Here is a 16,978-nt window from a genome sequence, read left to right as displayed (position 1 = left end):
ATGGAATATTACTCAGCCATAAAGAAGAAATCTTGCCATTTGCAGCAACATGGATGGATCTAGAGGGTATTGTGCTAAGTGAAATAATTCAGAGAAAGACAAATATTATGTGATCTCACTTACATGTGGAATCTAAAAAACAAAGCAAACAAAACAAAATGAAAACAGACTCATAGATACTGAGAACAAATAGGTGGTTGCCAGAGGGGAGGGGATAGGGAGCAAAATAGGTGAAGGGGATTAAGAGGTACAAACATCCAATTACAAAATAAATAAGCCAGGGCATGTAATATACAGCATAAGCAATATTGCCAGTAATATAATAACTTTGTAAGTAATAACTTTGTATGGGGACAAATGTTTTCTATACTGATTGTGGTGATCATTTCATAATGTATGCAAATGTCAAATCATTATGTAGTACACCTGAAATTAACATATTGTACATCAACTATATTTCCACAAAAATTTTAATTAACTTGAAATAAATCAAAGAACTAAATCTAAGAGCTAAAACTATGAAACCCTTAGAAGAAAACATAGAGGGAAAGTTTTGTGACATTGGATTTTGCAGTGATTTCTTGGATATAACACCCAAAACACAGGCAACAAAAGAAAAAGATAAATAGACTTTATCAAAATTTAAAACCTCTGTTTATCAAAGGACACAACACAAAGAAAAGGCAATCCATTGAATTGGTGAAAATATTGAAAATCATATATCTGCTAAGGTAAAAGTATTAATATCCAGATGAATAAAGAACCTCTACAATTCAACAATAAAAAAATAAACCAATTTAAAAATAAATAAAGGTCTTGATAGACATTTCTCAAAAGAAGGTTTACAAACAGCCATTAAAATGCTCAGCATCACTAGTCATTAGAGAAACACAAATAAAAAACACAATTAGATACCACTTCACACCCGTCAATATGGTTACTTACTCTCAGTAAAACAAAATATTATACTAGAAAAGAAAAGAAATCATAGTAAATGCTATATGACTTGACTGTAGTAGTATTTTGCCTAGCTAAAGTAGTAAACACTGAATATTGATCTAACCAATATTAGGAAAATGATATTAGGAAGAGGAGGAATAGGAAGTTCTACATGTGTGAGTGTGTTTGTGGTGTGGGGGTAATAGTAGATCTGGAATATGGAAATAGAGCTACAGCCCCATTTTCCATACTGGAAAGTCAAAAGTTAAAAATAAAAACTCAAGGATCAGCTCTATAAGGATGTTATTTAAAGCTATGGAAGGAAAGATCAAAAGAAATAGTTGAAGTAATTGAAAGTGTTTGCCTGGAGCATGGCAAAATTTGGATTGCCTGGGCAGTACTCTTTGCCCTAATAAAGTTACAAAACTGATTAAATATTTTGAAACTGGGCTTTAAACCACAGACTGAGAAGAATATTTAAAATACAGCTTAGATCACTATAAACAGATACAAAACAGAAAAAAAGTCACTAAAAAGCTTAAGAAAATTGTTCAACCTCACTAATAATTAGAGAAGTGAAAATGAGATGGTATTTTATTTTTCTCTATAAAAAGCAAAGATTACCTAAAATGAAAATACTCAGTACAAAGCACACAACAGTTAACTAGTAAGAAGTAGTTTAGAAATGTTTATTATCTGTGTTAAGACAGGTAATACCTTTTACTCTAATAATTCTACTTCTAAGAATATATCCATAAAAAATAAGACATTCATCATAAGTATTGTTTAGATTAGTAAAATATTCCAAATGTCAAATGATAAAACAATTAAATAAATTGTATGTCCTACACATTTTTGTGATATGAAATTTTATGTGTGAATTAAAACGTTCATTTTTGAAGAATTTGAATGATATAAGTAAATGTTCTCAATATAATATTAGGAAATGTCCTGAAATATTGGATTGTAGGATCTCAGGTGACTTGTAATTTTCCATGTATTTTCTGTATTTTCTAAAATTTTTCCAATGAATACACATTATTTTTAAATTAGCTAAACCAAAAAAAAGTATTCTTTTTTTAAAGTATTCTTATCTAAAATAGCATCTGGCTAACTGCCCTTCACTCACTCTCTCCCACTTGCCACTAATATATTTACAAGAAATCCTAAAAACCCACATGTGGAATCAATAAGAATCTGAGAGAAAATTCTCCAATCATGTAATGCTGGGTGTAATAATTAAGAAAATAATGAATTAATGTAAAGAGCTCAAAGGAAATAGAAATTTTTTGGAGAGCTGGTTCATCATAGATCTGAAATCTAGGGAAGAGAGTAGGAGAGGAGGATAATTTTCAGAGATATCCCAGGAGCATAGGATGAGAGCCTAGTGATTAGATTATCATATCCTAGGAGCATGTTGTTAGTGTTGATACTAAAAGAATGAGGCAGTGTGGAATTAGGCCCGCTTCTCTTGTAAAGAGGATAATTGGTTCAAGTCTGGTCCTAAACATTTAGATGGATAGACTGAGGGCTTTGGGTTACTAGTTTTCCAACTCTTTAAAGCCCAATGAAAAGACAGTACTTCAGTAATCAGAAGAAAAAATTATTTTACAGTCATGTTTAAGAGTGATAGAGATTTGAGGATTGGTTGGGAAGTGTAAAAAGAGTTATGGATGTTTAAAATAACTGCTATAGGGATTTCCCTGGTGGTCCAGTGGTTAAGACTCTGAGCTTCCAATGCAGGGGGCATGGAACTAAGATCCCACATGCCATATGGTGCAGCCAAAAAAAAAAAATTTTTTTTAAGTAATAAAAGGTTAAAATGGTAAATTAAAAAAAAATAGCTGCCATATGAAGTAAAGGGACAAGATCATAGATACACATAGCATATACATACAAATGTATGTACAACAGTTAAGTTTTCAATTGGAGCAAAAATCTCATATTGCCAAGATTACCTTTCTAAATCCCTTTTATACTCAGGATGTGAGCTCTTGAAAACTCAAAACCAAAGAATTAACTTTTGGTTTCTATCGGTTTGTTATCTGCAGCCATCTTTTTTCCAAGGGAAGTGGAAGCCAAGGTCTGATTCGGGTAGAGGGAATAAAGTAGGAGTTTTTGAAAAAGGATTATTTATTTCCCTTTGCTGGACACATATGGTTGGCTTTGCTCAAATGAAGTACACTTCTCTATAGAAATACTGCTAAGGGTCAAGATCATAAATCCAGAGATTATGTGATTTTTCTTTCAGCAATCTGGATGTAGTTGCAGAAAAAGTCAGAAACTTCACTTCAGTTTGAAGATTTGTTTGTAGGACAAGTGAGACCAAAGTAAAAGAAAACAAGGAAATTGGGAGTTCTGGTAATAGAGTTGCTAAAGAAATCAACCAGGACATCTCAGACAAGTGACAACAGAAGGACCAAAAAGATTTAGGAGAAAAGCAATAGGTAAATTTACTATGTAGTGAAAACAAGAGAACTAGTCATAAGAGTAGGAAGTTGTGCCCAACATTTTGATGTATGAATTAAAGATTTCAGACGTAGATATATAAATTACCAGTTAACATCATAATAGGAATGAGAGGCATTCTCAGTAAAATCAGCAACAAAACAGGGGTATTTACCATTACTATTATTTTTTAATATTGTTCTGGAAGTCTTAAACAATGCATTGAACCATGAAGCAGAAATGAGAGCTACAACTGTTGGAAAAGAGAAAATGAAGCTATTATTTGAATATAGTATTGTCTTATACCGAAAAAAAAATCAAACAAAAGCTGTTAGATTTAAAAATATAAATAAATGAATAAATAAAATAGAGTAAAACCAAGTGGCTGAATATAAGAGAAAATTCAAATATCAATGGCTTTCTCTCATATCAGCAGGAAGGAGACAAAGACAAAAAAGATCCAGCATACATGTAGTTGTAAACTAAATCAAACTAAGTATTTTAGACAGGAATGTAGAATAATGTCAGGTGCTCTTTTGAGCAAATGCTAATAGCTCTAAAATAGGTAAGCTGAAATGTTCTTTAACTTACCTAGTTGTTCTTATCATATTCTTCAAAAGAACTAGAAGTTTACATGTTCTAAAACTTTTGCTATTTAAGATGTTTGTATCTAGAGTTGCAAATCAAAATAAATCATTATACAGCTCAGAAATTTATATTATAAACTGCTAGTGTCATCTTTTTTAAACATAACTGCCACTTGTAATTATCTTCTTGAAGTTCCTTTGGAAGGACTAAGAAGTCAAAGCCAGTTTGAAGAGATGAGATCAAGCTACATTAGAGAGCTCATCAAGGCAATTGGTTTGAGGCAAAAAGGAGTTGTCCCTAGCTCACAGCGTTTCTACCAACTTACAAAACTTCTTGATAACTTGCATGATGTAAGTATTTTGCTTTCTAGAATATTAATGATTATTTTCTGAATTATATCTATAACTTCTTAAATGTGAAATATAAATTTTACTTCATGTGTTTTCTTCAAATTTATATTTGTACTTACATTTTAAAAACCTGCATCATACTGCTCAGAATTTATATTATGCTTTTTTCATTTTCAATGTAGATCACCCACATATCCTTTTACTAGTATTTGTATAATTTGAGAGTAATTTAATGGTTGATAGGAATTGTGATATATTTTTCTGAATATGCTCTCAAATGTTTTTGTCTTAAGCTAGAAAAGATTTTATGTATACAGGAAAAGCAAAGATATGGTTGTGGAGAATAAGACTCTCATACTATTTTGGATGGAGTTATAAGTCAGTAACAATACTAACGGACAATCTGGCAGCATGTAGCAGTAGTTAAAGTTTGTGTGCTTTTCAAATTCCCACTTTTTAGGACTTATCTTAAATAAATAATTAGACAAGTATTTAAGATATGTATGCATCATTCCCTATACAAGAGGAAAAAAACCCTAGAAATACCTGACACCAAAACTGGGTAAATAAAATAAGATATATGGGGTTAGTCGAGACATATTGCATACAAGCTTTTTTCACTACTGTGTTCAGAAACCACACTAAAATAACAACAAAGCATAAAAAAACCCTCTACTCACCAGGTCAAATTTGAGGCCTCACTGCTGAATATGAACTGACAGCCAAGATTATTAGCTATCTAGATAAAGCCTCTAAAATGTAAGGCAGAGAGCAAAATAAACAGGAAAAAATGTAACTTAAAGGAAAAAGCAAGAGTGCAGAAAATAGAAGAAAGCTTCAAAAAATTAAGATATTCAGAGAAATAAGAATGATTTTTGCAGCAATGAAACAAGAATAGAAAACATTTAAAAAGGAACATTTAGCAAGAAAACACTTTTGGATAATTAAAGAAGAGCAGAAATTAAAAATTCAATATAAATATAAAACTCAGGAAATATAAATCTCAGGAAAACCCAGAAAAATATAACAAAAAAGATAAAGATATGAAAAAGTAGAGAGATAGCAAATTTAGGGGATTAGTCCATGGGGTTCCATTCTCCAGTTAGTAGTAATTTCCAGAAGAAACAAGAGAGAAAATCAAGGCAAGGAAATTATGTAAGAAATCATAAAAGAAAAGTTGCTAGAACTGAAGGATATGAGTTTTCTGAGTGTAAGGGCCCAGTATACAGGCACAGCACAACTGAACCAAGGCACATTGTAAAATTTCAGCATACCTGGAATAAATAGGGTATCATAAAATATACCAATGAAAAAACAAATAAGTCACATCAAATCATCAGGATTCAGAATGATGTTAGACTTCTCAATAGCAGTACTGGAACCCAGAAAACAATGGAGCAATACCTTCAGAATTTTCAAGGAAAGAAAAATCTTCAACAAGTTTTTTTACCAGCCAAACCATCAAACAAATATGATGGCATCATAAAAGTATTTTCAGACTTGCAAGATCTCATAGAGATTATCTCAAATACAAACTTTCTCAAGGGCACCTGCAGGATTTCTTACAACAAAACACTGGAGTAAGCCAAAGTAGAAGATTCAACCCAAGAGAGATGCAAAGGGGTGTCCCAGCACACTAACTAATGAAGAGGATTTCAGGACACTAATACCAAGAAAAAAATGGAACTGAGCTATTACCAATTGCATGAACATATTGAAGTGAGTCTTTACAATTCTGTCAGAAAATTTGCCTATGGCTTTGTAATATAGAAAAAACAAAGGAACAGAAACATAAGGTGATTAGCCCTAGCAAAATTAAAGTAAGTCATATAACAAAGAAAATGTAATCCAGTAAAAAACAAAAATCTTTGTAATATAAATGTTAGATATCGATTTAGCCAAAAATTGAGATATAACTATATAGAGAATGGAGAGAAGAGAAAGTGTGTGTAGTTGGGGAGGGGGGTATATAGTACAAGAGAGCTAAATACTCATTTAATAGAAACTTAATCAATAATGTAAACTTTGGAAAATAAAATTTATTAGAAATACACAGATAAATATCAAATGACACAGGCTAAAGAAGTTTAAAGTGGTTACATCTGTGTTGTTGCTGCTGTTGCTTTTGTTGGTATAGGTCTTCCAGTACTAGCTGACTTTCAAAATTATGTACATGAATTACTTTGACAAAATTAAAATTAGATTAAAATGGATTATGCTGGGTTGTTTGTACTGAAATAGAAGAGTCTATATATTGTCTATATGTTGTTATATGAAAAAGCTGGATTAAGAAATAGACTATAAAATAATTTCATTTATGGAAATATATATGCATGTGTGTATATTATGTGTATACCTGAGTATGTATTTAAAAAAACCCTTGAATATACCAAAATGTTCACACTGGTTATCCTGTGGGATTACAGAATACTTTCATTTCTTTAAATCTTTCTATATATTAGGATATTTTGTCATGAGTATGTAATATTTTACATATTATGCTAGAAAGTGGAGGGAGATGTTTTCAGTTCGGTAAGAAAAAAACATCTTAAGTATTTCTATTATTAAAAAAATAAGCTGCCATGTTTGTATAGTATATGAATATATTATTTTTCTTACATGTTTCTTATCCATTTGTTAAACCAACAGCTTGTCAAACAACTTCATCTGTACTGCTTGAATACATTTATCCAGTCCCGGGCACTGAGTGTTGAATTTCCAGAAATGATGTCTGAGGTTATTGCTGCACAATTACCCAAGATCTTGGCAGGGATGGTGAAACCTCTTCTCTTTCATAAAAAGTGAATGCCGTTTTTATCTTTAAAAAATTAAATTTTTTCTGTTTTTGTTTTGGTCAGGATTATGAGGTCTCGAGTTTTTACAATGTTCTTCTCAAAGCCTTACATTTATAACATATCGTACTGTGTAAATTTCAGATAAAAGTTGTGAGGTTTAATTGATTTCCTCTATAAAGCATAATTTGAATTTTTAGTGTTTTCGTGTACCCATATTTTCTTTTAGAGTTTACAAGATTGAAAAAGTATTAGGTTGATTGTTAAAGTTAATCTTATTCATATCATTTCATACCATTTAGGTGAGATTTTTAACTTTCACATATAACAAATCTTCTACCGTAGAGAAAAAAAAAATCTTATACATAAAAATAAAAAGTTATTATATGTTCTTTCTATATAGCTCCCTTTGGTTCCCTAATTATATTTACAAAAATGAAACCTTAAAATGGTATGCAAAATTCTGTCTATATGTGTGTATATACATTTTCATGAGAAGGAAATTTATAACCTTAATGAGATTCTCCAAAGTGTTTTTAATGCAAAAAATATACAGAAAAAGAGTTTAAAATTCTTGAAATAGATTGATGCTACTCAAACTAGGATAACCAGCTTATATGTTAAGACTGTTTCCCAGATTTGAAACACAGATCTCTAAGAAAGTTATTAAGGAGAACCATAGCATATGACAAGAGCATTATGGGTTTTGTAGTATTTCACTAATCTTTTTTGGGGAATTGTCCTGTAATAAGGTATTCTGTATCGAAATAGGAAGTTGGAAGTCAGAGAGTCTGTGGCCTAACTCCACTCCTTACATCTAGGGTGTGTGGAAAGTCACTTAACCTTACTGAGTCTCACCGTTAATATTGGTGTAATAATAACTTTCCAGTAGAATGTTCCTTTCGGTGAGAGCTTCTTATTCACTTCTCAAATCAAAGAAGAAAGGAAGGCAGGCAAGCAGGGAGGGAGGAAAGGTGGGAAGAAAAAAAAAGGAGGGAAGTAAAAAGAAGAGAGAAATATTACTCTCTTTCTCCACTCAGTAGGACATATTGGACAAATCACAGTTAAAAAATTTTGAGTGTCTCTGATCCAATCTAAGAGATATTTCAGGAAACACAAGAAACTGGCTGAAAATAATACAGCCAATTACAATAACTAGAAAACCCACAATTCACTTTGTTATATGAGCTGAAAATAACCCTTTAGGAGACAAACAAGAGTTCTTTTCTGAGGTGTCACTGGAGATCCATTAAAAAAAAATAAAATGCACACACACATACATAAAACAGGAAGAACCACTGGCAAAAATCAAAACCTATGACTTTTTTTTCCTAGATAAAATAATTTATACCAATTTTAAGCATATATATATATAATTTTTAACAGCTTGGAGAAACTAGTAGACAATTCTTTTTTGAAATTTCTTTAAAATTGGACGTTACCTTACAAATAAAATATTCTACCTTATGCAGATTAATAGTTGTTAATGAGAAAATCAAACTCTGAAAACAATATAGAAAACATTTACTGAAGAGTCTGATTTCTTAATGCATTTTTAAATTACCCATTCCCTTCAACTGATAAATACTTGCAGTTTACCAAGGGAAAGTAATATAGAATAATCTTAATGAATAGTAATATGACCCCCAAAACAAGATAAAGTGATTTCATCTGATCAAAAAAATTGGCATGATAATCTTACCATAACTGTTTCTTGCCAATAACTTCTTCAATTTTCAAAATGAATTAACTATAGAGCATGTGTAAACAGTGAATCCTCATAAGGGATGTGAAATAGGGATTAAAACAAGTTCCAACCAGGGCCCTTGGCTTGGGTTCTTTAGGTCCATGTGGCAAATAGATAATATACAAATTTTATAATGCTTGGTTATAACTTTCAATAAGAGTTTAACCCAAGAATTCCCAATAGTCTTAACATTAGTATAAAAATGGTCTGTTCCTTAGTATGTCTATCTACATGTCTTTTTCTGTGACTACATATGTATTATAATAGACTGTGGACTGCTCTTTAGTCCTTCAAAGTCTTAAACACACAGACTCATTCTGTCTCCATTCTCCAGGCCAAAGTTATTTTCCTAAAAAGATCTAATTTTGCCATTACCTCACGTGAAAATGTTCACTGACTTTCAGTCACCTACTGCAGTGCTTCTCAACTATAGCTGCACATTACGGTCTCCAGGGGAGATTTTTAACAATACCCTTTCCTGGGCTCCATCCTCAGAGATTATATTTTAATTGGTCCACTCTTCTTATTAATGCAGGCACATGATAGTCACTCTGAAATGGTGTTGAAGCATCAATTTCTGTAACTTTACTCTCTTTATTTTCCTCTGTAATACATTCATCTTATGTTCCAGCCACACAAATCTTTTTACCCCAATCTTCTGCCTTAATTTCCCCCCTTTGATACCAGTCCTATCTCAACCTTCAAGACTCAGCCAAACATTACTTCTGTCGTGTGTTCCCTGCATCTTCCAGATAGTGACTTGTTTCCTCCTAAGAATCTGCATGTATTTTTTGCACATCTGGATCACTATAGTGGGTTATTCTGTATTGTTACTCTACTACTAGTCTGAGAGCCACTTTGAGATAGGACAATAGCGTTCCTCGGCTGGGAGTTGAATGACATGTTCTCTGGGTTTGGTATCGCCATGGATCTCTCTCTCTTTTGTTACATCGGGGCATATTTCTGTACACATGGCTTTATCATGTTCTCTTCTCATGCTCCCTAACTTCATCTCTTAAAGTTTTCCAACTTTCCTTCCTACTTTGTGAGCTCTCTCCTTGTACTGACTATAACATAGGAGAATATAAGTACATTATTTACTTATTAAGAACACACTTTATGCTCCCTGTTCTAAATTTTAAAACAGAATGGCGTATTAGTTCCCTCCCTAAGAAAAATTCCACAAACACAATTGTTTCTTATATTTAAGTAGCCCTAAATTGTTTTGTATTATAAACCTCAGTATACAAAATTTTCTCATCTCTGATTTCATTCAATAAATATTTATTGAGTGCCTGCTGTTAGCACAAGAAAACCTAGATGTCTAAATACTAGGATTTAATATTTCAGGTTACGGTTTAAAAAATGAAAGAAAGCTTTTGGAAAAGAACATGACATCACCAAATAGAAGATATCTAGCCTCTAAATCTTTTTCTCTACAAATTCCTGCCAACTAATGTCTCCATTGCTATGTAGTAGCCATAACCTTTATCTTAATTTTATAGGTCATGTTCTTTCTGGTGGCTCTAAAGTGAAATTAAATCATAAGAAGACAGGTTATATATCAGAAAATACTTGAAGGGTACTGAAGTAGATTATTGAGTTAATAAAAATATTTCTCTTAAAAAAGTTTGAGAAGCCATTTGAGTCTGAAGCAATTATACCTCCAGTGTCAGTTGTTACGTAACAATTGTGTTTTTATTTTAAAACATGGCAAATTTATATTGGGCAGTACTATTATTTTTCACATTTAACATTAAAATAATTTGTTGCAAACACAGATAATATGCAAATACAGTGGTCAATATGTTTTCTACAAAAACAATGCCTTTCAAATAGCCATACCAAGTCAACCTGTAACTTCTAAATTATCTACAGCTACAGTGATATATTTGACAATGAGTACCGTGTAGAGAGCTGAAACAGGCCTGCACTCCATTTCTCTGCCATTTAGTACCTGGATGAGCTTGAGCAAGTCATTAACCTCTCTGATTAAACCTGCCTTGTTAATTGTTTTGTGGTTAATGGAAATGAAAATGAAAAAGTGTACAGGTGTTCAGAAATAGTAACTGATATTATTGTGTTTTCATTAAGCCATACTTCTGGTTATGATTTTATCAGATTAATCTGGTATATTCTATAGTGAAACCAAGGAATCTAGAAAATGAAGTTGCTTTATTGCTATCTGTATGTACATATGAATATTTAATATATTTGATTTGAAATTAGAGCTCAAAAGTCTTCAATTAATTTCTTCCTCTGAAAAAAATATAGTCTTTTGAGTGAGGCCTGCTTAATCAAAAATCTAAAGAGCCTATCGCCCTTTGATTATAATATTAAGAGTAATAGTACTGATTTTGACCTTTTTAAAAAAGTATTTCTTTAAAATATAGAGAGCTTAACTAAAACACAGCCCTTCCAAAAATCTATGCTATATACTACATGGTTAGATTATTTTTACTGTGGTACTAATTCTTCAAAAAGGAACAATGGGCCTAGAAATCATGATAAAGTCATCAACTCCCCAAATAACTTTCTATCCTTAAGACTATGGTATAAAATTCCCAGGAGAGATCTTTATGTCTGCCTTGATCTTGCATTCCTTTGGTGAGATAGCTATTAAATTTCTGGAGTTTTTTCTGTGAATACCTGAGCAATTTCTCTCATGTACATTTACCCTTTACACACCAGATTTCAGGATAGAATATGAATCCTTTTAAGTATCTTTACAATCTCCAGAGCATTATGTATAAGCACTCAAATTTTTTTTAAAAAAATTTGTTTTTAAATTTAAAGATACCTCATTTTTATACTCAAGAATTCAACAACCATGTCTCTACTGATAAAGTTAAATGGACAAGCAGACAACCCAAGAAAGGGCATAACCATCTTTTCCTCAAAGTATGCCTTTTAAATACCCATTGGATAGGGGGAGTTTTCACATCTCAAATTTTACAGGAAATACATAGCCAGAAAATCTCACAAGTTTGCCAAGTCCTAAATTGCTTATCCACACTAGACTAAATCATGTAATGATTTTAATGAAGAGAAAATTACTTGATTTCTGTGGTTTCGCTGTATTTTTCTTACTCAATGTTTAGTGAAAAGACAGTCTCTGTCTCCATCTAGCATCCATTATCTATTTAATGTACCATTATTCCATACTCCCTGGTCCTTATCAAATCCAAAAATTGAATAAAAAGCAGTAAAATAAATGACTACTTACTTCATATTATGGAATCCAATCCAGCCTGGCTTGGTCTACATCCATAGTATGAATCAAGAATGTGAACTGGGCCAAGATAATTGCATTCAGGTTGGATCACATCCCCATATAAGTTCAGGAAAAGTCCCTACAGACCGTCAGTTACTTGGGGCCAATAAAACCTGTACCTCCAGAGTTAGGCATGAAACAGGGTGGCTTAAAAATTTGAAAAAAAAAAAAAAAGCCAAGAGTAGTGTTCTTTAATTATTTTAATAATTTCTTTAATTAATTACTTTAATAATTATTAATTTTCTTTAATAATTCCTCCCTGTCATTAGAGAAGATTTGAGAATTTGGAGGACATTGATGATAAGTTAAATAGCAGCAGTTCATAGTAGCAGTGATTTAACATGTACATTACCTAAGTATCCTATAGCCAAAGCAAAGACAAATACAAAGGGATCTGCTCCTCTTCTTGGAGTTGATCACATTCCAAGGCATTGCTCCGGGGCACTTGCCTGGAGGCTGCGCCTAGGCTTGTCCACAGCCCTGTGCAGCTGTGGAGTTTGGAAGAGTATTACAGGACTTGCTGGATTAGTCCCAAAATGTCAACCTCATTTTCAGTTTACTGGCTCTTGTTGCTTTATGTCATGCTGACCTTACTGTTAAACACGTGTTTGTTTGCTTTCTTTCCACTCACGGAGAGAAGGGGAAAGGATTACTTTTAGCTGGTTGAAAGCTTTAACTGACAAAAGACTTTCAGAGAAATGTGAATTAAGCAGCTAAGAAAGCTTACCCTGTCCATTGCTTTAAAGAAAATTAAATTGTTAACTGCAGTGTGACATCAGTATAACGGTCAACATTTAGATATATTTGAGCAAAATATTTAAATGGTATTGTAAATAGTTGTTAAGGCAGGCATACACTGTAGCTTATTTTTATAATCTTTTGAAATTGCTCTTAATATATCAAATCCTAATATATCCAATTTAGCAAACATAACTTATTCTAAATGAAGCCTACTTAAATGTTTTCCTCTTGTCAATTATATATAAAGCTTAACATCTCTTTTTCTATGAAATTTACTTACCTGTGAGAGGTTTTTGTTGTTGTTATAAAATATTTATCAAAAGGAGTGGTTTAAAACTTTTTGCCATTAGTCTTTTACTAACCCCCTCCCTCAGAAAAGCTTATATTTTAAAGTATCTCCCCACTAAACTGTACTCCTATTAAGAAATAGTTGCTTTGTTTTCTTCGTGGTTTACTATTCAAAGACATATCAGGGTTGCTGAGTAGCGTATCAATTATGTGCACACTGATTTGATGGTTTTTGTGCAGCTTTAACTTGGTAAATTAAAAACTGATTTTTAAAATATATAGTAGCAAAATAATCAATGGACATCTATCATACCAAGGGCTTTAAAATTCATGAGAAACACCAAAAGTTTTATGTAGAGTTAATATAATCATACCATATTCTCCTCAAAACAGAGATAAGCAGCTCTGCTTGTTCTCTATAGGGTAAAAATAGTATCCAAAATTTACTTAAAATGGTTAAGTCCTATATTTAATATAATTGGGGGTAGAAAGAGATTTTCACATAGCAGTCTTTAGAACTCATCACTTTAACCAATAAAGTATCTTCTTATGACCTGAGTATTATGTGCACTTTAACTTTTTCTGAAACATGCATAACCACAAGAAAAGTCAGGGCAAAGAGTTTTAAAAAAAGCTTTTCATTGGAATTTGGAAAAAAAAAATATAAAAGTTCCTCATATTTTCCAAGGAGTAAATATAACTTACAAAAGTGAAATGGAGAACTTCTCTAAACAGTAGCTTAAAATGTCTCCCTTGATTAGTGAGCGAAACAATAATGCTAATGATACAAAACACGGTGATTATCTACATTGATGACAATGCTAAATGTTAGAGAAATAACCACGCACTATCCAAGCATATAAAACATAAATTATGCTCACAGGCTTGTTTTTTGCTTTTAAGAAAGATGTCCATTTTCTAATTTGAGGCTACATAGTTTAGGGAAAAAATCACTGAGCTCTAAGTTTCTGTTTAGCTGTCAATCAATTAGGTGTCTTAACACTTAAAAAGCAGGGAGAGAAAGAGGAGAGGGGAGAATGAGAGGGAGAGAGAGATAAAAAGAGAAGGAAAGAGAAAAAGAGGGAAGGGAGGGAAGAACTAAAGAGGGAAGGAAGGAAGAAAGGAAAGAAGGAAGGAAGGAAGGGGGAAGGGAGGGAGGAAAAAGGTTAGGACCAAATTATCCATTTCAACTCTGAAACTACAAACTTTTTATTAATAGTTTACATCAACATAAAGTAGCTGACTCTCAGTTATCTATGTTAACAGAAGGAAAAAAAGCCCTGAAAACAACAACAAAAAATTGTGGGTTTTTTTGCAAAGTTGAAAACTCTTACTTTAGGAGTCATTTTAAAAATTTATTTATCTTTTTTATGAGTCATTTTATTCTTCAGCAACTAGTTACAAAGCATTATTGTGTGGTATGCCAGTCATTTAACCAGATTGTAAAGATAAGCAGTGAATACATTAGACAGCAATCCTACATTCTCTGAGTTTACAGTTGGATGGGAACTAGATACAGGTAGATAGAGAGTTACAATATTGTATGTCAAATGTCATGGTAGAGGAAGTACAGGGGCCATTGGAGCACCTAAGAGGGGCACCTAGCTTGAATTTAAGAGTGGACAAAGGCATCTTGGAAAGAGGTCTAAGCTATGATCTAAAAGTGGTTTAATAATTAGCTAAGCATGCAGAATCAGAAAATGCCAAAGGCAGGAAGAGAAGAGTATTCCAAACAGGAGGTAACAGCATATGCACAGACCTGATGGTGAGGGAGAGTATGGCGTGGGGGCTGACGATGAGGCTGAAGCAAACAAGGTCCATGTCATTAATGGTCTTGTACACCATGTTAAATTGTGTAGTCTTGATTCTTGTTTAAGCAGGAGAGCAGCATAATTCAGTTTGGTGTATAAGAAAACTCACCCTCACTGCAATATGGAGAAAAGAGCTGGAGATGGATAATCCTGGAGGCAGAGAGAACATTTTTTAGGAAGTTGCAGTATTCTGGCAGAAAATGATGGTCATAAACATGAAGAGTTGGAGGGCATCATCACCTCCTCCCTAGTTTTCCAGAGGTTTTAAAAAAACATAACTTAGAAGTATTGACAGAATTTATGGAAATAGGTGAAATGTGCCATATTAATTGTTAAACACAAGGTCAGATGCCTATTCTGCTGCTGTGTTGAAATTTCAAATTTTTCATCAATAAAGACAATAAAAACTAAGAAACTTAGTTTACCAAATTCTAGAATCCTATCTACTCAAACAATTTCTACCCTTCCACCAATATTCCCACCTTTGCATGTCTATTAAATCTCAATATCCTGGTTTTTGCACAAAGGTAAGACTAGAACAGCTTAAGAATCAGCAAATGGGAAAGAAAGGGAAACTGTGCTGTACTAAACTAAGAAAAAATAAATACATCCTTTGTATAGATCATTCTTCAGATGCCGTTATCCAGTATAGCTACAAAATAATACACACAAAAAATGCTTAGTTCTCTGTAAGGAGTCTTGACTTCCTGATGATATCTTCTGCACAAAGACTTTTTCATGACTTCACAGAGTGTGGGGAGTTGAGGAAGGAAGGCTGGTGAGTGATAGAATGGGGAGCAAACTTGGCACATGAAAATAATATATCTACAGCTTTCAGTTTCAAAGAGCCTTATTTTGAATTACCTCATTCAGTTTCCATCAAGGGCTGTTCTTCCTTTTCACTTCCACTAATCAATGACAGATAGGAAGAGAAAGATGCTAATGTGCAGGCAGTGGCAGTGGGAAGGGGTCTTCTTTCTCCCGGTCCTCACTGGCCTTGCCAGTCCCTTGCCATCCTGGTCATAAGAACCCACTGCTATCACCTCATGTTTAAGTCACTGGCTCATAAACGCATCTGTTCTCTCTTCTCCAGTATTACAAGGTGCTGGGACTTGTCTGACTTTGTATCTTCCATTCCTTGCTGGCTCAGCCTATCCTTCTTAGGCCCAGCTGCTTTCCCAGTCTGGCTTCTGTGTGTGGTCACCTTGCCCCTTCAGGCGAGCCAGGGCTCACCACCTGCCTTCTAAGCCACTGTCCAGCTGGCACCGTGCTGAATCCAAACTTCTCTGAGATGCTTGTAGACGTTACAGCATCATAAAAGCCACAGTTTTCTTGGACCTCTCCTTACTTGTTTGGATGTTCTGCTGCCCATCCCACTTCCTTCAAAACTGGGACACTGTCATCTGATTTTCCTACTCTTCCTCTTCCTTCTTCTGAATCACAGAAGCCTCTCACTTCCTCTTCCTGTCTGTTGGAGTCTTCCCCTGGGTCTTTGAGTTTCCTTCATCTATTCCTAGGAACTCTTTCTGTTTGAGTCCACCTCTTAAGGAGACCTTTGAGATTTAGAAGACCATTTTTTTTTTCCTCTTGAGAAAGTCCCATTCTCCAGACTTGTGTTGCTCTAGATTTCAAAGACCAATTGTGAAAACACAAGCTAAACGTCAACTTCCTTTAAGCATTTCTGCTGTAACAATTTGAATTCTTCTTGGAGCAACATGGCTGCTTCTAACTGACTAGGAAAAGGGTCAGGTGTCAAAAAGAAAAACACAAAGACGAATATTTTTCAATAACTATATTCTTTGGATGAGCTTTGGGAATTCACACGAAGTTTTCTGTCAAGAGGACGAGACTCTCCCTTCCCCTGTGTATGCCTAACAGCTCTGGTACTGGCTGGTGACAAAGACATAGCTATAAAATTTATGGGATAATGGACTTGTAACAACATCACCACATACTTATTTTCAATCTAATGCTTTGTACTTTACCTGAAATATTTAGTA

General features: G+C 33.3%; 1 protein-coding gene across 2 annotated transcripts in view; it reads left to right on the top strand.

The window, feature by feature from the left end:
• The window catches only part of PGR (progesterone receptor), a 104,660-nt gene extending 96,859 nt beyond the window's left edge, over positions 1–7,801 (top strand). The window contains exons 7-8 of one of the 2 annotated variants that reach the window (XM_027087790.1): positions 4,168–4,325; positions 6,975–7,801. In XM_027087790.1, the coding sequence (XP_026943591.1) occupies positions 4,168–4,325; positions 6,975–7,130 (314 nt within the window). In that variant the 3' untranslated portion in view covers positions 7,131–7,801. The remainder of the gene's footprint in view (positions 1–4,167; positions 4,326–6,974) is intronic. The other variant, XM_027087791.1, reaches the window with a different exon arrangement.
• Positions 7,802–16,978: the final 9,177 nt, after the last annotated feature.

This window comes from Aethalodelphis obliquidens, unplaced genomic scaffold, assembly GCF_003676395.1.
Source record: "Aethalodelphis obliquidens isolate GAN/ISIS:26980383/991018 unplaced genomic scaffold, ASM367639v1 scaffold60, whole genome shotgun sequence".
Lineage (NCBI taxonomy): Eukaryota > Metazoa > Chordata > Mammalia > Artiodactyla > Delphinidae > Aethalodelphis > Aethalodelphis obliquidens.
The sequence above is the reverse complement of the archived record's forward strand: the minus strand, read 5'-3'. Positions and strand labels throughout refer to the sequence as shown.